The sequence below is a fragment of the Taudactylus pleione genome, unplaced genomic scaffold (assembly GCF_031769625.1).
Source record: "Taudactylus pleione unplaced genomic scaffold, aTauple2 ptg000296l, whole genome shotgun sequence".
Classification (NCBI taxonomy): domain Eukaryota; kingdom Metazoa; phylum Chordata; class Amphibia; order Anura; family Myobatrachidae; genus Taudactylus; species Taudactylus pleione.
In genome coordinates this window covers 1,986,194-2,007,062 of record NW_028284698.1, presented here as the reverse complement: position 1 = coordinate 2,007,062, position 20,869 = coordinate 1,986,194, and the positions used below count along the sequence as shown (strand labels likewise).

Genomic DNA, 20,869 nt, shown 5'->3' with positions numbered 1-20,869 from the left:
CCTGATAGGTGTGCAGCTTTTTGGAAACAGCAGACATAACACACAGTGCACCCACACTGGCGCCTTAGCTATTATAACAATTTATTTATAGTTGTAGATGTTCGGTTGCAATTAGAGTTTGTGCACAAGTGTGAGTGTATGTATGTGTGTGTATGTATATGCAGTGGTGTGTGGGGGGGTTGTTCTCCAACGCGTTTCGGCCTGAGGCCTTTATCAAGGAGTTACTGAGTGGTGGACTGAAAGGTGCTATATAGGTGGAGGGTGGGTGTGTGGGTGTATCCATTAAGTTGTGTGACCTATCGGAGCCAGATAATTTTCACATGATTTACACATATTGAAAGATTATATAAATGTTGGGTGTCAGGAAAAGCATGCACTAACATTAGTTGATGCAAACTCAAAATATTCCAGAATGTCCCACACTCACAACCATAAAGTGTACAATGTTGGGGTGCTTCCAAGGATCAAATGAAAATGATCCCCAAATAGTCCTGTATTTCCACCAAAGGAAGGAGGCACTCGCCACTTTAATTCTTTAAACAATTTTATTCATTCATGGGCTTTACACTTGCTTGGATGTATCAAATTCTGGTCGACGTTTCGGTTCCACATTGAACCTTTTTCAAGACCTCATCCAATAATTGATAATTACAGATCATACAGAGACATAATCTGTGAAAAAGAGGAAAACACATTGACATGTCTACCAGGCTCCTTTAGGAAAATAGATCACTGCTTATGTTAAAGATGATGGCGTATAGAAGGGGGCCAAATCTCCGACAGTTATTAATGAGACCCACGCTTTATCCAGACAAGGAGAGTGATGTATCGGACTTACTGTTGAGAAGGCCTGGTAGCTACTCCTGTGGCAGTTGTATCACCTGTGCTTCTATGATTGTGGGGTCCACGTTTAATCACTCACACTCAGACCGGAAGATAAAAATTAAGTACAAACTACACTGTGCACTTGACTATTTAATTTACATTTTAGTATGCCCGTGTGGCCTATATTATGTTGGCCTTACAGCCAGAAGATTCAGAGATCGCATGGCCAATCGCAGAGCGTCTATATGAGCAGCTCTGTCAACTGGCGCAAGTGATAAGCCAGTGGCTAGACACTTTCTGCAATTAGCACATCCGGCAGCATCGCTAAGATGCAAATTAATCAATTGGATACCACCCAAGCAGGGTACGGATAGGCTTGTGGCCTTAAAAAGGCGTGAAAGCTTTTGGATACGTTAGTTAAATACGGTCATGCCAAGGGGACTGAACGAATGCAACCCGTTGAATGTATTCTTATAGTCATTGAGGTAGAGAAACATATGTTTGTTTTTCTCTAAAACCAGTTCTTTTGATTCTGGATTCATATGGTGCAACAGATGTAGTATTTGAGCTGTCTGTAGTATTAGATACATTAGACTTTACAGGTCTAGATAATATAGGTCTACATAGGCTATTCCTGTATATACATTTTTAATATTTTTCTGTGTATATTGTATAGTTTTATCTTTGCATGTGTGTTTGTTTTGTGCTAATTAGGTAGGGTTCCCAATGTACTATCCACGTATTTATTATACTATATCTATTTGCGTATAGCATCTATCTCGATTCTGCCATTGTTTTTTCTTCTATGCGGGGTTGCACCTACATATGTATATGGTGTTTGATTTAAGAACACTAAATTGATGTTATGCTTTGCTGCAGCAATGCAGCAGAGTTTTTTTATTATGGTGGTGTATTCGTATGTAGATATGGCCCTACCAGGCTCCCATAGTATGTTACTAAGGAAACTAATGTGGCTGATTGTATTGTGGAGACATTGGATTATCTTCCCGTCCACTTCCGGTTTCGCAAACACACACACACTCTCAATTTGGCACCTGCAGGTTTCCATAAGTGGTTACCTAGGCAACCCGCACCAGCGTGCGTCTCATGCAGGTACGCGGTAGTGCTTTGTAGCATATTCGCGTACTTCCGGTTTCGCGGCGGCTTTAGCCGGAAGCGGGACTGGAGAGAGCAAGCAGCGTGCACCTGAAGGTGAACTGGCATGCGGCACACTGAATGAATGCACTACGGATGACTGTAGACCAGCCCTGAGCTATAAGGTGAGCCAGCTTCCACACACATTGTGGAGAGATCGGCGCTCTTATCCTTGACTGTAACGGAGTTATGTTTTCTTCAGGTTTAGGACCTTGAGGGGTTGTGTTGAACCATGCGCATTACATACAGCGCTATTGACAAGTGAGGTACTTGTATATAGTGATTCATGAATATCAGGTGGATAACACTGAGGTGTGTGTGTGTTATTAATGGTTTGCTCCTATGGTCACATAGGTTACCTGGTGAAGGTGTCCAGTTAGTACCGTGTGCATTAATCAGCACCCTATATGGCGGCATATGTGTAATATATAGGTGACTCTTTAACATAAGCAGTGATCTATTTTCCTGGAGCCTGGTAGACATGTCAATGTGTTTTCCTCTTTTTCACAGATTGAATAAAATTGTTTAAAGAATTAAAGTGGCGAATTTCTCCTTCCTTTGGGGGAAATACAGGACTATTTTGGCATCATTTTCATTTGATCCTTGGAAGCACCCCAACGTTGTACACTTTATGGTTGTGAGTGCAGGACATTCTGATTATATATATATATATATATATATAATATATATTAGGGATGTGCAGGCTCGGATAGGTTCGAGTTTGCACGTGGAGTTCGGATTTTTCCCTCCAAAAAAACGGAACTCAGAACGAGGCAAAACGTCATCTTACATGGACGAACATCATCATTCCTGGTCTTTTGTCCAGGAATGATGATGTTCGTCCATGTAAGATGACGTTTTGCCTCGTTCTGAGTTCCGTTTTTTTGGAGGGAAAAATCCGAACTCCACGTGCAAACTCGAACCTATCCGAGCCTGCACATCCCTAATATATATATATATATATATATATATATATATATATATATATATATATAATACACACACACACACACAGTCAGGTCCATAAATATTGGGACATTGACAGAATTTTCAGATTTTGGCCTCTATTCACCACCACAATGGCTTTGAAATGAAACAAACAAGATGTGCTTTAACTGCAGACTTTCAGATTTAATTTGAGGGTAATTACATCCAAATCAGGTGAACGGTGTAGGAATTACAACGGTTTCTATATGTGCCTCCCACTTTTTAAGGGGCCAAAAGTAATGGGACAAACTAAACAATCCTAAATCTAACTTTCACTTTTTAATACTTTCTTGCAAATCCTTTGCAGGCAATTACAGCCTGAAGTCTGGAACGCATAGACATCACCAGACGCTGGGTTTCATCCCTGATGATGCTCTGCCAGGCCTCTACTGCAAATGTCTTCAGTTCCTGCTTGTTCTTGGGGCATTTTCCCTTCAGTTTTGTCTGTCTTCATCAAGTGAAATGCATGCTCAATCGGATTCAGGTCAGGGGGCTTGACTTGGCCATTGCATAACATTCCACTTTTTAGCCTTAAAAAAACTCTTTGGTTGCTTTTGCAGTATGCTTCGGGTCATTGTCCTTCTGCACTGTGAAGCGCCGTCCAATGAGTTCTGAAGCATTTGACTGAATATGAGCATATAATATTGCCTGAAACACTTCAGAATTCACTCTGCTGCTTTTGTCAGCAGTCACATAATCAATAAATACAAGGGAACCAGTTCCATTGGCAGCCATACATGCCCATGCCATGACACTACCACCACCATGCTTCACTGATGAGGTGGTATGTTTTGGATCATGAGCAGTTCCTTTCCTTCTCTTCTCTTCCCATCACTCTGGTACAAGTTGATCTTTGTCTCATCTGTCCATAGGATGTTGTTCCAGAACTGTAATGGCTTTTTTAGATGTTGTTTGGCAAACTCTAATCTGGTCTTCCTGTTTTTGTGGCTCACCAATGGTTTGCATCTTGTGGTGAACCCTCTATATTCACTCTTGTGACGTCTTCTCTTCATTGTTGACTTTGACACATATACATCTACCTCCTGGAGAGTATTCTTGATTTGGCCAACTGTCGTGAAGGGGTTTTTCTTCACCAGAGAAATAATTATTTTGTCATCCACCACAGTTGTTTTCTTCTGGGTCTTTTGGTGTTGCTGAGCTCTCTGGAACATTCTTAAAAAGAAAGAACGTACCGAACAGTTGATTTGGCCACACCTAATGTTTTTGCTATTTCTCTGATGGGTTTGTTTTGATTTTTCAGCCTAATGATGGCTTGCTTCACTGATAGTGACAGCTCTTTGGATCTCATATTGAGAGTCGACAGCAACTGATTCCAAATGCAAATGTCACACCTAGAATCAACTCCAGACCTTTTACCTGGTTAATTGATAATGAAATAACGAGGGAATAGCCCACACCTGTCCATGAAATAGCTTTTGAGTTGATGGTCCCATTACTTTGGCCCCTTAAAAAGTGGGAGGCACATATTGAAACTGTTGTAATTCCTACACCGTTCACCCGATTTGGATGTAATTGCCCTCAAATTAAATCTGAAAGTCTGCAGTTAAAGCACATAATGTTTGTTTCATTTCAAAACCATTGTGGTGGTGAATAGAGGCCAAAATCTGAAAATTCTGTCAATGTCCCAATATTTATGCACCTGACTGTGTATATGTGTGTATATATATATATATATATATATATATATATAAATTACACACAATCCCTTATATGTGAAACCTGCACCTATTGTCTAAAATTGTATAATTTTTCCCTTCTGGCATTTTTACTGTTCTAAACTTAAAATTGCTGTTCTAGACCGGTCTTGTGTTTTCCACTTGCAGATTATTGGCATAGAGAAGTCTGATTCTATCACAAGGGCTGCTACAATTAGTACAAAAGGGAAGAATATATTCCGTTTCACTGATGTTCGAGACTATGATTCTCTGGTGGCAAGACTGAGGTCCAAATGCGGAGTAACAAGTCCCCAACACACTTCTTCTACTGAGGTAACTTGTCATTCCCCCCCTTTACCGACATCAAATGTATCACTTCAAACTTTGCACCTAGAAAAAAAAAAACATTGGAGCTGTTCAATTCAGCGTACTGTTAAGTAGGAGAATGCAGTTTCTCCCGACTTAACCTGGGTGTGTAGAACCGACATTCTCCCAACAAAAGTGCCGGCCACGAGGCTATTAGCGCCGCACTAAGCCGGCAAACCACCTCGCAGCCAGCATTTTTGTTGGATTTCTCCTCGTACCCTCAGGAGGGTGCGAGGAGAAATCCTTTAGTTGGACCAAACGTCACGCTGAATTGAATAGCTCCTGGAGCTCCCTCCTGGGGCTATTCAACATCGCATTGAATGGAATCGCGGCTATTGTATGCTAGGTTGTATGCTAACATTGCATCAGTAGCTGTGTCGAGATTTGTAGTGCTATTTGTACTGTACTGTTTTGCACTTTATTGTCTTACTGTTTGCTCTTTGTACGGTACTTGTGGTGCCCTATAAATGAAATGTAATAATAATAGGTTGTCATGGCCTAGTCCAGCTCCAAAATGTAGTGTAAAATTAGCTGGCTGGTATGTGTGTGCAGCAAGCAAGCTTGTGTGCTATGTGTGTGCAGCAAGCAAGGGCCTATAGTATTTGTGCTGCATGAAAACACAAATCTTTTTTAGCCTTCGATCAGCCCCACTATTTGTATGTCCTATACTACTGTATCTGTGCATTTAAAGACATTATTCTGCTGTAAGATTTGGTTTTGCCCTCTGTATGCCATGCCCCCAAGTCTTTTAGCCTGAAAGTGTGTTTATTGCTATTGACTATGATAAATGTGTAAATATGTCCACCCTCTGCAGAACATAATATGTTAAATACCATGCCCCTGACTCCAGAAATATTGAAGTAATATTTTAGTCATTGACACTCCTGGTGTTGTGACTATATAACATCACAGTCTTCGCTCAATACTATTATTTGTCTGCTATGCCTGCTCTATGTTTTACTATATGCACAACACTTCCCATCTTCTTAGACTGGATATAATGATAGCAGGGAAAACTTCCTGGAAGAACATCCTATGGTGGGTCCAAAAGGCACTAGTAAAACGGTGAGCACAGAGGCACTGATGACTGTTTTCCACCCCCAAGACGCAGAAAACCTGGATCCTATAATGGTAAGGAAAAAAGTTTCCTATGTCCCCTAATATTGCAGTTATTATGCAATCTTGTCATCTTGTATATAATTTCCTTATAAACTAGATTTGCTGATCATGAGTTCACATTATATCTTTGTATAGCTGCAACAATATATATTCTAAAGAATGACAGGTTTTACATTGTTCATTTAGAGATTATTTGAAGCCACATGTGAGTTCTGGGCCTGATTCAGAGCCAGACGCTCTGACCAGAGCGCTCGCTCTGAATCAGGGCCCTCCTCCATGAAAATGGAGCGTCCTCCTGGACGCTCGCATAGCTGTGGGTGACCACCCACAGCTTATGCGAGCGTCCATGATGATCATCGACGAGACCCTGCGGTAGGGTCTCGCTGCCGCAAGCCCAGGAGTGATTTTGGCTCTATCAGAGCCAAAATCACTCCCACTGACACCACTAGTGATGTCAGTGGGGCCGGCTTCAGACGGTAGGCGTTCCCATGGGAACGCCTCCGTCTGGCAGGCACGCCCACCAAAGGGGGCGTGCTGTCAATCAACATCGACAGCACGCCCCCTTTGGTGCGAGACCCAGAGCGACGGAGAGCCCGTCGCTATCCGGGTCTCGCGCATGCGCACGACGGAGCTCCCTCCGTCGTACGCATGCGCAGTGGGGCAACATCGACCCGCTTGCGAGCGTCCTGCGCTCGCGAGCAGGTCTGAATGACCCCCTCTGTTTACTCAGCCCTTAAGTCTTGTTCCTTTTTGCTATATACTATTATTTAGTATAATGGTAACGTATGGTACAGGGGTAATTTATACCTTTTACATCTCCTGTGCTCATAAAATGTCTGCTTACCAGGTTCAGTATGCACTGGTTTCATTAATTAATGTCAATTCTTTTTCCAGTTAAAAGAGAAAATGAAGGAGCAGTCATGGAATATCCTGTTCACAGAATGTGGCCGTGGAGTTAGCATGTTTCGGACGAGAAGAACTCGGAAATTAGTAGTTAGGGGCATTCCGGAGACGCTGAGAGGAGAACTCTGGTTACTTTTCTCAGGTAAAACATCACATCCTGGAGCAAGGATAATTAATTTATATCAACCAATGGTATCCACAGAACCAAAGATACAAGTGAAACCTCACGCTAGTAATTGTGGGTAGTCATACAAATTGCTTCCTATTTGCACCTCACTACAAACAATTCCTATGATGTAGTTTAAACGTTCATAATTTGGCTATGTGTGCTAATGTTGATTAGTACATGTTGACAAGGCAAGATCTCCTGTTATAAGAAATCCTTAATACCTTTTGGAGGGTCTTGGACCAATTTTTAGCACACAGAATAACCCGAATTCATTGAAACATTATTGTTGGTTCCACATAGTGGGACCGGAGGTAATATCTAGTAGAATCTTCTAGTGGATATTACCGACTACGTTATAGCAAATATCGGTTCAGATCACAACATGTCTGCACCCACAGTACATAATCAACAATTTCACTTTAATAATGGAATAACAGATGTTATCACTTGCAGGTGCTGTGAATGACATGGCAGCTAACCCAGGCTATTATACAGAAGTTGTGGAAAAGTCTTTAGGTACGTGCACATTGGCTACTGATGAGATTGAACGAGATTTGCGCAGATCATTACCAGAGCATCCTGCGTTTCAGAGTGACACCGGCATTTCTGCATTGAGGAGGGTGCTGACCGCATATGCTTACAGGAACCCCAAAATTGGATATTGTCAGGTCAGCAGATTTCCCATTATTTGCGGTAAAGATGACAGATATGCATGGATGTCTGCAGTAGACTTTATTCAGATAATTAGATAGTGAACTATGTTTTAACAATCGACACCTACATGCTTAAAAAGGATATTCTATTCTACACAGGTGCTTGAGACTCTGTAACTATAACACTTGGTTTCTATGCAGCTTTGCTGCTCAGTGTTCTCCCTACTTCCCAGGTTTCATCAGCAGTGCTCACTGGTAATAAATCATGATGCTGCTCAGAGTTTTTTGTAGTCTACTATTATAATCAACATTCTAAAAGTAAGTAACAGTCTAAAAAGACAAAATGTAACCAGTGCTTCTCCACTAATGAGATAAGGCAGTTAAATTGTGACACAAAGGTCACAAGATAAAAATCCACAATGTAAATATTTTCCAGATTATTATATTTTTCTATTGTTGATTTGTTTTAAGAAATGTGTATTTTTCTCGTTACTTTTGTGTCACAATATACCTCATCTCGTTAGTGGAGAAGCATTGGTTACCTTTTTTCTCTTGCAATTACAACCCCTTTTTCTAATTACCGCCAGCAAATCTTCAAAAGTGTTTTGCACAAGCCGCATTAACGTCATTAGTATTTAATTTCTGCATGGTGTATTATGCCCATGGTATCTGGTTTGTTACTAGTAACCGGCGACATAATTTGTTTTACAGCTATTTAGTGTTGCTGGAAAACGGAGGTGAAAATAAAATTAGTGGAAGTTGAGAGAAACGTATGCAGTTGAGGACGTTGCTTGTGTTACAGAACATTTCCTGGTGACTCCATCTATTTTATTTCTGCACAAAGAGGAGTGACCTGTTGCCTCCATTCTATGTAGGGCTTGGATAACTGCAGGTATATACCTAGGAGATTTTATTTTGTCCACCCTACCTCCAAACTGATTTGCTTTAGACCGAACCACAAAGGGTTGGAGTTTATGTGAAAAATTAGGAAAGTTCAGTGTGTGTTTTTGGTGAATCAGGTTCTTGGCTAATGTTGTTTTGGTTCTGGATGTCTAGAGGTCTACACCAGCACATTCTCCTCAGAGTTTTGTTCATGCACTCAAAGGCGACACTACCCACTGTTAGTGTAATCAGCAGCGAACACGATTAGAAGGAAAGTGTGTACTTCGTCTCTGAGTAACATTGGAAAATATGCAGAGCTCCTAGCAAGGTGTGAGAGGCCTGCGCAGTGAAAGGCATAAAAGAGGTATCAATGTTGGAGGGAGGTGGAGTGAGAGGCATGAGAGGGGTGGTAATATTATTCATAAGTGGGCAGTAAGAGGGAAGCACAGTCTAGCAATAGCATAAGTGGGGATGATTTAAGATAGGTACAGTGTTAAATTTTAAGCATGTATATGGAAACCCCCCCCTTCCCCCCCGATAGAAATCCCAAGTTTGACCCTAAACCTATGTCTTTGCAGCAATAGGCGGAAACATGCATCATTAACCATTGGATCAGGAATTTTGGCTCTGCAAAGAAGTGCATAGTTACAGACTAACTAAATCAAGTGTATAGTAGCAGAATATGTTTTCGTTTGCAGTCTCCTTGGTAGTGCTGACTAATGGGTTAAATCATATTCCACTTGAGATAGACAGACAGGAAAAAAGATAACGCCCCTAGAAGGTACATCTTAGGACTTCACCTTACCTTCTTTAGTCTTTTAGTCAAATTAATCTGCTTTTAAATTGGATGAAGTATTTTGTGTACACAAAGGTTTTTGAATCTGGTCAGGGAGTGAAGAGTTCTAGGTCGCTATGCTGAAGATGAAAACTTTATCTCCTCAGGTGTCCTTTTATTCAGAAAAGTTCTCTTGCAGGGAGGAAGGAGAGGTTAAAGAAGACATGTCTGTATTTATCCCTAATGCTGGGCATACACTGCCAGATAAAATGTCTGTCGGTCTGACAGGCATTTTATCTGGCAGCCTGACACCCAGCAGATATCATGGCCATACACTGTAAGATAATTGGCTCCGATATCTGCCCTCCTTCCCTGGGGAGGAGACCTTTCCCCGTTCCTTTCCTGTGAAAGAACGGGGAAATGACTGTCTGTCGGTCGGCCGCAGCTGGGCATACACTACCCAATGAGGCCGACGTTTAACTTAAAATATTTTGCATCAGATGGACATGCTGGACGATCTGGCATACCCGAACGGCCGCGCGCACAGTGCAATTTTTCGGGGCGATCAGCCCGATAATTGTATTGTATATGCCCAACATAAGAATGTGGATAGCCTCATTAAACTATAAGACTATGGGCATTCTAATGCTGAGGACATCCAGGATGATAATTTTGGAGAGTAATGTCATAGACGTTCTGTATTTGTTATTAATACATTTATTAAAGGATTGCTAGAATAAGAATGGGCTCATGTTGATAGAAGTCAGTTTAGTGCAACAAGGTTGGATATGACCTCCCAGTTTCCAGATAATGGGAGAGAAAATTGGGACTTTATGCCTAAAATATATTTAGCTGTCATCTAAAGAGTCATTCATTGGATGATGGTGGTTCGATGAAAGATGCAGGTGATAAAAAGATGGATAAATGCTGTAGACGGCTGCATGTGTTGGTAGGATTTGCCATTAAGACGTCTGTAGCTGTGTCATCAGTCTCTAGGGCCATAAGAAAATTGAGGAACAACTTGTATGCAGTCGGGAAAACGGCTGCCTTAATACCGACAGCCGGCTTCCCGGAGACGCACGTTAAAGTGAGTAGAAGGTATGCAAGTCATTTAACAAGGTGTGTTTTTTCTTTTTGTCAGGCCAAAGATTCGATGTTTTTGCATGGGTTGCAGACCAGTAATCCAAAAATAGTTTAATGTGTTTACCATTTGAGCCCACAAAGTACAGGCATCGACGTAGGACATATGCGAGGCCGCAATGTGGTCTTTCTTACTCAGCTTTCCAAGCACTATCTCCTTAATGTGGCTAACTCAGGAGATACACAATTTGGAAGAAAGATGCATCAAGTTATGAAACAATTTGTTCAATGCGGTTTTGTTTCTGTACCTGATTGTTTCTTGACACATGCCACCCATATAACCTGCTTTGGTAAATCCCATTAGTCAGGTCTGCCATGGAGTCTGAAAAAGAAATAAGCAAATTATGTTCTTAGCTGATAATTTCTTTTCTTTGAAGAAGTCCATGGAAGCCCAATGTATCTTTCCCTTGTAGGTGTTTAAATCTTTTTCAGGGCAAACTTGGGAAGTCACCTAAAACAAAGGAAGGTAAGGAGGAGTAACGAAAAATACCTTGCGGGGGCATGATCTTTTTTCCTGCCTATGATTTGCTTTATTTATTTAATCTGAAAAGTATGCGTTAGACTGGGTACACACTTGTACGACCAGCAATCTTGCCGAAGGTCGGGGCTGATTTACCTTCACCCCAGACCATGCAAGACTACCAGTACACATTACACGATGTAATGAACAACTGAACAATCACACAATATTGCATGTGACCCACAGTAGAAGATTGGGCTGCTCCCAGATACGTAAACTTTGGACTTAATTCCAGTAGTGAGCATGTCAAGATGTAATTTGAATAGAATAAAAAAGTATTGGTGGAGTTTGCACCCCACTCCAACTTTCACATTTCATATTAATAAACTGAAAGGTACTTGCTGTTAGTGATCATCAGCTGATCAGGAGTACATATATACTTGTTACGTAATTGAGGGGTTATAACAAGTCTTTTATTGTAGCGTTACATTTATATGTTTCACAATATGTTACTGGTTCATAAATAAAACATTTTAGGACAGTATTTGACGGTAGAGCAGCAATTACACAGTCCTCCTTTTAAATGGTTGGAACAAATATGAAAAGGGAAGGAAAGAAGTAATGATGCATTGACTTATTACTATTGTAATACTTACCAACCAGTGGCAGATTTTACCTAGGGGCTGCAGTGCTAAACTCCACCTCCTCAGTGAGCCAGTTGTAGCCCGTGACTGCAGTGGCTACACTGTCAATGGCAGTGGTTTCTCATTGGAAGCGCTACCTGCCAATCACACACAAGACAGGCAGTCTCAGGGGGAGGTATTTTCTCCCTCTGGGACTGCCAGTCCGGGCTGCGATTAGTATAGCGTGTGCTTCCAGTGGGAAGCCGCTCCTCTGCCTTTCGGGCAGTCCTACCTGGCTTCTAGAGGCTGCAACCAATGCAGTCCCTAGAAACCGGTGTTTTTCGTATGTCAGCCCTGGCGCCTGCCAGATCCATTGCGCAGGCATCAGGACCTTGCCGCCTGGGACTACTGTCCCCTCCTTCCTCCTGCAGTGCAGACAACGGCAGTACAGCCATCGTCAACCCCCCTCATTTAAGAGGGTAGGCGCCGCTGCTGCTACCTACATATAGGTTGAAATAAATGTTGTTTGATTGCACTAGGCAATTGTGAAACATCATCCACTAACCTAGGTTTGATGAGTAGATCCGATGTCCTTCAGTTACATAGGCACAAGGGGGTATTCCTACTTTCTAAGGACATGCACAGCACACATGCATTAGGTGTTAGCCTTTGTCCACAATATTCTATACCTTCTCTAGGGACACCTAGTAGATTACATGTAAACCAATTATTGCTTGTTATAGTAGAGTGTTTCTTTTTCACTGCCATTTTATTCGTTTGGTGGTTCACGCTGTTATTTTATGCTTCACCCTTGATAGCACAGAATGCATCTCGGAATGCCACTGTTTTGTATTAGATTTCTTTTTATGAGTAAATTGTATTGTACTTTCATTTAGCTTTTAGAGAAGAGTATATTCTGTTTTCATTCTGCTGATGCTTGTCAGTAGGAATAGAAGACAATTAATTACATAAAAAGCATGACTTCCATGTCCTCCCTTGTGTTTCCACAGGCAATGAATATTCTCACTTCTGTCCTACTGCTTTATGCCAAAGAAGAGGAGGCATTCTGGCTGCTAGTAGCGGTGTGTGAAAGAATGCTGCCAGATTACTTCAACCGGAGAATTATTGGTAATCATTGTGTTCTATCACTTGTTTGTGATTGCTGTCTTATCTGTGGTATGTCTGTTATCTGACATAAGTTTAGAGCTGAGCTTCATGTCGTTGAACATAAGTAATTGTTTCTGTCCATTGTGTTTCAGGTGCTTTGGTAGATCAAGCAGTATTTGAAGACCTTATTAAGGATTATTTGCCGCAGCTGACTGATCACATGGTTGACATGACCTTTTTCTCCTCGGTGTCCCTGTCATGGTTTCTCACCCTCTTTATCAGTGTCCTGCCTATTGAAAGTGCTGTAAATGTTGTGGACTGCTTTTTCTATGATGGGATCAAGGCCATTCTACAACTGGGATTGACTGTGCTGCACTTTAACATTGAAAAGCTGCTAGTTTGCAAAGACGATGCTGAGGCTGTCACTGTTCTTAACCGGTATGAAAGACACATGAGGAAAATTTACCCCTTTTGCAGGTGTTTTGTGACATTGTCTCCGCTGGTTCCAGTCTTAGGGCTAAATGTAATAGCTCGCGATCTTCAGCTTTTGCAGGATTTATGCCAGTCTCCCCGTAATTTTAAAGTGGCAATAATTTTAAAGGCTAAACTAGCTTGGTGTTTAAAATCAATGCTGCTTTAAAAATACAGGGAGCCTCCCATAAATCCCTGCAGTGGCTGAAGATCGCATGCTTACATTTAGCCCTTGGTCTACAAAATGATTTGCTGTTGTGGCAATATTCAAACATTATGTAATGTGAGTAATGTTAAAGGTAGTCCTGTAATGACAAAAGATTGTATATTAGTATGATGAAAGTCCTTTAAAGAGGCTGTTCTCTATCAAGAGGATAGTGAAGGCGAGCACATCATTATTTCATTGTTGGCCCCACACACCATTATACATTCCCCATATAATATGTCATATGCCTCGACAACCATGAAACAAGTTTGAACCATTTTGAATGTTGGCAATGATAGCTATATAAAATGTAAACCTATTTCTTCCTTCATATCATAAATATATTTTTCTCTTGCATCAATGCTGGGAAACACTGGACCATGGGGATTGTAGGTTGGGGCTGGAGCTGGCACTTAAATTAAACTGTAACTTTAAAACCTAAGCTCCTCCCCCCTGCAATATCACAATTCCAGTGTTCTTTAAGTGCTTCACGGAGTAGGGCACGTTGTAGAGGGCTGCTATGCTTTGCTGTAGCTTAGATTTTATTTTCATTTGTAATATATATATTTTTCTGCTTAGGTTACCTGTGCGCTCTGTGAGTGCGGCCGTTGCGTTTGTCGGTGCGCATCGCTGTGACCCCCCACAGCACTCTGGTCTCCAGTGAGACCGCCTGGGCCAGAGGACTGGTGCACACGGTTACCCTTTTAAAGGGTGACGGCGGAGGGTGCAGTCCCAGATGGCGGCCGCCATTTTACAAGCAGGCTTTTGCGACGCTCCCCTCCCATACAAGAGGGGGTGCACGCGTGGACAGGCTGCCCATCAACAGGGCTGAAAGACCAGAGTTTACCCTACCCGTGGGTAGTACTCCTGGTCTCCGGAGCATGGAGAAGAATGGGGCGGAACTTCCCACGCTGCACTCCCCACGTGCAGCAGCACAGCATCATTGGAAGGTCAGTCCGACACAAGACGATTCTTCCTCGGCAGAGGTTCGATTTCCGGTGGCAGGTTTTCTAGTCCATTCACCGTTCGGGGGACACCGCTCCAATGACGCCTAAGGCCTAACGGAGTCTCTCACTCTACCCAGTTCGCATGCAAGTGGTAGGGCGGTTGCTTGATCATTGAGTATATGACAGCTGGGTGCTTGGCATCATTCGCTAGGGTTCCATTTTGCACCTTGGAGGTCTGCCGCTTCATAGTTGTTTTGGTTTTTAACATCACTCTTCCCCAGGAAGAGGCAAACGCAGTGAAAATGGGCTGTTATCATTCCACTCCTCTCAGCCCACAGGTTTTTGCTCCAGTTCTGCTGCAGGACTACAAACTGGGGGTTCTATCTCTTTTCCTCGTTCGATTGCTGACCGGCTCATTCTGGTCGATCTTGTCTCTTCGTGCCTTGAGCACCAAGTGGTGGATGGTTCAGTTAGTATGAACTCTCTCCGATTGGGACACCACAACACAGAGGCCAACAAATCCTTGCTAGCTGTCTGAAATGTGTATCTTCAGGTTCCGCTTCGGGCGTGTCGTCCTTCTTCCTCATGGGCAATCTACTCCGTTCCCTGTCTATTCCGGGCCCTACAGTTCGGTGGCACCCCGACTCTGTGTGTTTGCAACACAACAGGGTCGGTGACACCGTGCGTATTGCGCACAGACGTTCTCACACGAGCATCACACAGATGCTGCAGTTTTTCCGGTGCGGAGACCTTTGTTCTTTCTCTCTAAGCAGTAGTCATACCGTTAGAGGGAAATCGGACAGTGGTCTTCCTCAGTAGAACCATGTTTTTCCCAGGACAGTGGGCTCTCCCTCCAGTGGTCTGCCTACTGTTCGGGCATGAAGCCTTCAGCGGGGGAATCTCATGGCCTCTCTGCTCGTTTGCAAGGCTCCACAGTTTGATATGTGATCCAATTATCCGCTGGCTTTCGCCAGTGGCTGCCTTGGCTATTCTGTGGAATTTTTCATCCAGAGATTCCGCCGTCCACACTGTTCCCTCAGGTCTCCATGGGCATTGAGGCTTCCTGGGTGAGGGTACTCCTAGTGGCTCTAGGCTGACTATGCTAGTCATAGTACGCGGACGTTCTCCCAAGGTAGTCAGGTCCGGGGTTGCGTGTTCCACTTCGTCCATGCTACTAGGCCCGTTTCTACAAGGGCACTACCTTTCTTGGTTTTTCGTCCCTGGCCTTCTGTACCCGGGAGTGATAGAGCTTACAAGTCTTTCTCTCTCATGGTCCGTACTTGGCTGCAAGGCCGGACTCTGTTTCCATCTTGCGGTTACCTCCAGGCTTGAAAACTCTGTCTCTGGTGGAGTAACTGTTACGTGTTTCACCTCTCACGTTTCCTGGCCTTCCTTCTGGTGGGTTTGGAGGCCGGTTGACGACTTTGTTTTGTGACTATGCAGGCTTTGGCTTTTTCTTTCTCTTTTCAGCAGCGTTTGGCTCTTCTTCCGAGGTCCAAACCATTTTTACAAGGTGTCCTGTGTATTTGGCCACAGTTTCATCCGCAGGTGGAGCCATGGGATTTTAATTTAGTCTTATCGGCTCTCACCTAGGCTCCATTGGCGTTGTTCAATGGATCTTCGGCTTGTTGCTTGAAAGATGGTCTTCCTTAGGGCTATTGCCTTCCCTCTGCAAAGTTCATTGTTGGGATTGGCAAGCCGCCTTTTCTTGTCTTTCATGAGGTTTGTGCAGTTGCGCCGTATAGGATTTAGGTTCTAACTTCCCGGGACTGGGATAATCTGGCTCTACTATTTGGGCTGAGCTATGCAGATTTCCTTGGACACGTCATCTTTGGTACGCCGCACTGTACTTTATGATGCATGGGGCATAGTTGGCCGGCTACTCAGCAGATCCTTGCACGTTGGATCTACTTGGTCATTACTCAAGCCCGTTCTGGTGCGGGGCGACCGCCACCAGACCTGGTGTCAGCGCCTTCCACTAGGGCGGTGGCAATCTTCTGTGCAGTGCAACACGGGACTTCAACAGCACAGGTCCGTCGTGCAGCTGCCTGGTCCCCTGTCCGAACGTTTGCTCATTTTTTATTTTTTTTTTGCGTTTCATGTTTTTGCCTCCGACGTCACCCACTATGGGCGTATAGTTCTCTGGTCAGGCAGCCTGAGCATTCCCTCCCCTGGGGGGCGATCTTTGGTACGTCCCATGGGACCTCATTCAGAGCCGCTCGCAAAAAGCGAGCGCTCGCTCTGAATGAGGGCGGCCACTTTTGTTTTAAAAGCTGGCCGCTCGCTAAGCTGTGGGTGACCAGGTGATGGGCGCGATGGTCGAGACCATCGGGGCTTGCGACGAGACCCTTGCTTGTAGGGTCTCATCTACTGCAAGCCCCAGGTAGCTTCCTGCTCTAACAGAGCAGGAACCTCCCTACTGACATCACTGGCGATGTCAGTAGGGCCGCCTTCAGGAACGCCTCTGTTTGTCCGGCCATCCCCGCCTACAAAACAGGGCAAGCTGTCGATCAACATCGACAGCCGCCCCATTTGTAGTGAGCCCCGGAGCGAGAGAATTTATCTCTCGCTCCGGGGCTTGCGCACATGCCGTGTGCGCAGTGCCCCACCATCGACCCGCTTGCGAGCGGGTTTGAATGAGGGCCATGGTCCAGTGTTCCCCAGCCTTGCTGCAAGAGAAAATAGGATTTTTGGTCAACTTACCGTTGAATCCTTTTCTCTTAATCAGGCTGGAGAACACTGCGTTCCCTCCCTCACGCTCAGTCGTGCGAGGTGTTTGGGTCTTGACCAGTCTTTTCCCTACTGGGTTGTTTGGTTGCTCTGATGGCGCACATCCACTACACGATTAAAATGAGCGATTGAACGATAATGATTGTTCGCAAATCGTTCATTAAAATGTCTAAAATGACCAGCGATGTGCGCTCCCGGTCGTTTTAGACATACAGTCAGGTCCATAAATATTGGGACATTGACAGATTTTTCATATTTTGGCCTCTATTCACCACCACAATGGCTTTGAAATGAAACAAACAAGATGTGATTTAATTGCAGACTTTCAGATTTAATTTGATGGTAATTACATCCAAATCAGGTGAACGGTGTAGGAATTACAACGGTTTCTATATGTGCCTCCTACTTTTTATGGGGCCAAAAGTAATGGGACAAACTAAACAATCCTAAATCTAACTTTCACTTTTTAATACTTTGTTGCAAATCCTTTGCAGGCAATTACAGCCTGAAGTCTGGAACGCATAGACATCACCAGACGCTGGGTTTCATCCCTGGTGATGCTCTGCCAGGCCTCTACTGCAAATGTCTTCAGTTCCTGCTTGTTCTTGGGGCATTTTCCCTTCAGTTTTGTCTGTCTTCATCAAGTGAAATGCATGCTCAATCGGATTCAGGTCAGGGGATTGACTTGGCCATTGCATAACATTCCGCTTTTTAGCCTTAAAAAACTATTTGGTTGCTTTTGCAGTATGCTTCGGGTCATTGTCCATCTGCACTGTGAAGCGCCGTCCAATGAGTTCTGAAGCATTTGACTGAATATGAGCATATAATATTGCCCGAAACACTTCAGAATTCATTCTGCTGCTTTTGTCAGCAGTCACATCATCAATAAATACAAGGGAACCAGTTCCATTGGCAGCCATACATGCCCATGCCATGACACTACCACCACCATGCTTCAATGATGAGGTGGTATGTTTTGGATCATGAGCAGTTCCTTTCCTTCTCCATACTCTTCTCTTCCCATCACTCTGGTACAAGTTGACCTATGTCTCATCTGTCCATAGGATGTTGTTCCAGAACTGTAATGGCTTTTTTAGATGTTGTTTGGCAAACTCTAATCTGGTCTTCCTGTTTTTGTGGCTCACCAATGGTTTGCATCTTGTGGTGAACCCTCTATATTCACTCTTGTGAAGTCTTGTCTTGATTGTTGACTTTGACACATATATATCTACCTCCTGGAGAGTGTTCTTGATTTGGCCAACTGTCGTGAAGGGGTTTTTCTTCACCAGGGAAATAATTCTTTTGTCATCCACCACAGTTGTTTTCCGTGGTCTTCCGGGTCTTTTGGTGTTGCTGAGCTCTCCGGTGCATTGTTTCTTTTTAAGAATGTTCCATACAGTTGATTTGGCCACACCTAATGTTTTTGCTATCTCTCTGATGGGTTTGTTTTGATTTTTCAGCCTAATGATGGCTTGCTTCACTGATAGTGACAGCTCTTTGGATTTGATATTGAGAGTTGACAGCAACCGATTCCAAATGCAAATGTCACACCTAGAATCAACTCCAGACCTTTTACCTGCTTAATTGATAATGAAATAACGAGGGAATAGCCCACACCTGTCCATGAAATAGCTTTTGAGTTGATGGTCCCATTACTTTTGGCCCCTTAAAAAGTGGGAGGCACATATTGAAACTGTTGTAATTCCTACACCGTTCACCCAATTTGGATGTAATTACCCTCAAATTAAATCTTAAAGTCTGCAGTCAAAGCACATAATGTTTGTTTCATTTCAAAACCATTGTGGTGGTGAATAGAGGCCAAAATCTGAAAATTCTGTCAATGTCCCAATACTTATGGACTTGACTGTATATCATCGGCCCAAACATGCTGAACAACCTGACGATAGCGTCAGGTTGAGCACGTTAGGGGATGATTGATGTGCCTACACTGAACAACTGCTCGTTCAGTATAGACACAGCACAGACTGTCAAATGACTGCACGATTTCAATGTCGTAATCGTGCAGTCGTTTTGAGGTCTGCTAGTGGATGTGTGTCTTAACAGTTTCATGGGGTTCTGCTACTCCTCTCCGGACTCTCTTACAAAAGTACTGGAATTGTGGGATTGCAAAGGGGGGAGGAGCTTAGGTTTTAAAGCTACAGTTTAATTTAAGTGCCAGCTCCAGCCCCAACCTACAATCTCCATGGTCCAGTGTTCCCCAGCCTTTCTGTACACGTAAGGGCAGATTTACTAGATCTTTTTTAAATAGGTAAAATCTAGCTATAATTTTTTAGATGTTTTAATATCTCTACCTAATAGTATATGCCTAAAATGTCATGTGTATCAATGTTTTGACAACAAACAATTCTCTGCAGGTTTTTTGATAATGTAACAAATAAAGACAGCCCACTGCCTTCAAGTGTACAGCAAGCATCTGCCATGTCTGAGAGGAAAGGGACCAGCACCAAAGTAGACATCACTGAACTTATCAGGGAATCAAATGAGGTATGATATGTTTGTTTAGTATTTAGTTTCTCATTGTGTCCAATCTAATAGTGGTGTTTCTGTTGCATTGCTGGTGAAAGGAGATCAGCAAAGCAGACCTTACATACAATGTAATTATTAGTATTCACACCATCCCTGGCATTACAACTGCCACCACAACTGTGGTAATGAAGGCCCCATACCATGTAACAGAAGAGTAGGACTGTAATGGAGGAACAGGTGCAAGATCCCCGGGTGTATAGGTGATCATTGCGCTTGGTATCCGCTAAGAGAACCAATACATATTAGGTAAATACAAGTCTCTCTGCAGTTGGTATGAAAATTGGAGGCTTCATTTGTATTAATTTAATAAAGCAACAGTGACATAAAAAATATATAGTAATACACCAAAAGTAGTAATATATAAGATAAGCATCTAATATGAAAACAATGTGTTCCTGTCGGCAATAGTAACCACTTGGTTAAACCCCCATCAATTACAAACTAATAGTATGGGGTAAGTGTTATATAGTTCTGCCCAAAACAACACAGATCGGATTAGTAAAGCTGGGAATTGGTTAGTGGGGACTCACAGATGGTAAATGTTCAGGCAGTTCCTCTGATAAATATCGGAATTTTGATGATGAATTACTCATCCGTAACTGATTCAATGTAAATTGAATCTAGTAATAACTAGTACAGAAAATACTGTTCTATCCATCTGGTATGTATTTATTACCATTGCTTTGCACAAGATACCTGATCTGCCGTGCATTTAGTATGGCTTTTGAACCCTATTTGGAAAATCCAGTGACTACCTACAGATGTGTCCTCATACACCTGGCCTCAATACGTCATGTGGCGCGAGTGAGCTGTGCCGAGCGGTATAGCACCTTGTGTCTTAGTTGCATTGCCACGTGACAAAACTGCTCTGATGAATTTAATATGCTACACTTCTATATCTGTGTACAACTGATTCTGAATCTGCAACTGAACATGGCGAGAAAAAAAGCAGTCAGTCGCACACAGCTATAGAAGCATTGCATATCAAATTAATCAGTGCCGTCTCTTGAAGCAGTTTTGTTGCATTGCAACTAAGGGTCGTATTAAATTAGCATAGAAAACGGATGTTTTTTTCGCTATTTGCGAAAACTGCTACATTTTCGCAAAAAAACAGGCGAAAACGGCAACA

The 20,869-nt window shown here is 43.0% G+C and overlaps 1 protein-coding gene across 1 annotated transcript in view; it reads left to right on the top strand.

Annotated features, from left to right (window-relative positions):
* Window positions 1–20,869, top strand: part of TBC1D8B (TBC1 domain family member 8B) — an 84,405-nt gene that overhangs the window by 36,222 nt on the left and 27,314 nt on the right. The window contains exons 7-13 of the mRNA XM_088482798.1: window positions 4,812–4,976; window positions 6,000–6,140; window positions 7,023–7,173; window positions 7,654–7,868; window positions 12,744–12,861; window positions 12,993–13,278; window positions 19,569–19,698. Of these exons, the coding sequence (XP_088338924.1) occupies window positions 4,812–4,976; window positions 6,000–6,140; window positions 7,023–7,173; window positions 7,654–7,868; window positions 12,744–12,861; window positions 12,993–13,278; window positions 19,569–19,698 (1,206 nt within the window). The remainder of the gene's footprint in view (window positions 1–4,811; window positions 4,977–5,999; window positions 6,141–7,022; window positions 7,174–7,653; window positions 7,869–12,743; window positions 12,862–12,992; window positions 13,279–19,568; window positions 19,699–20,869) is intronic.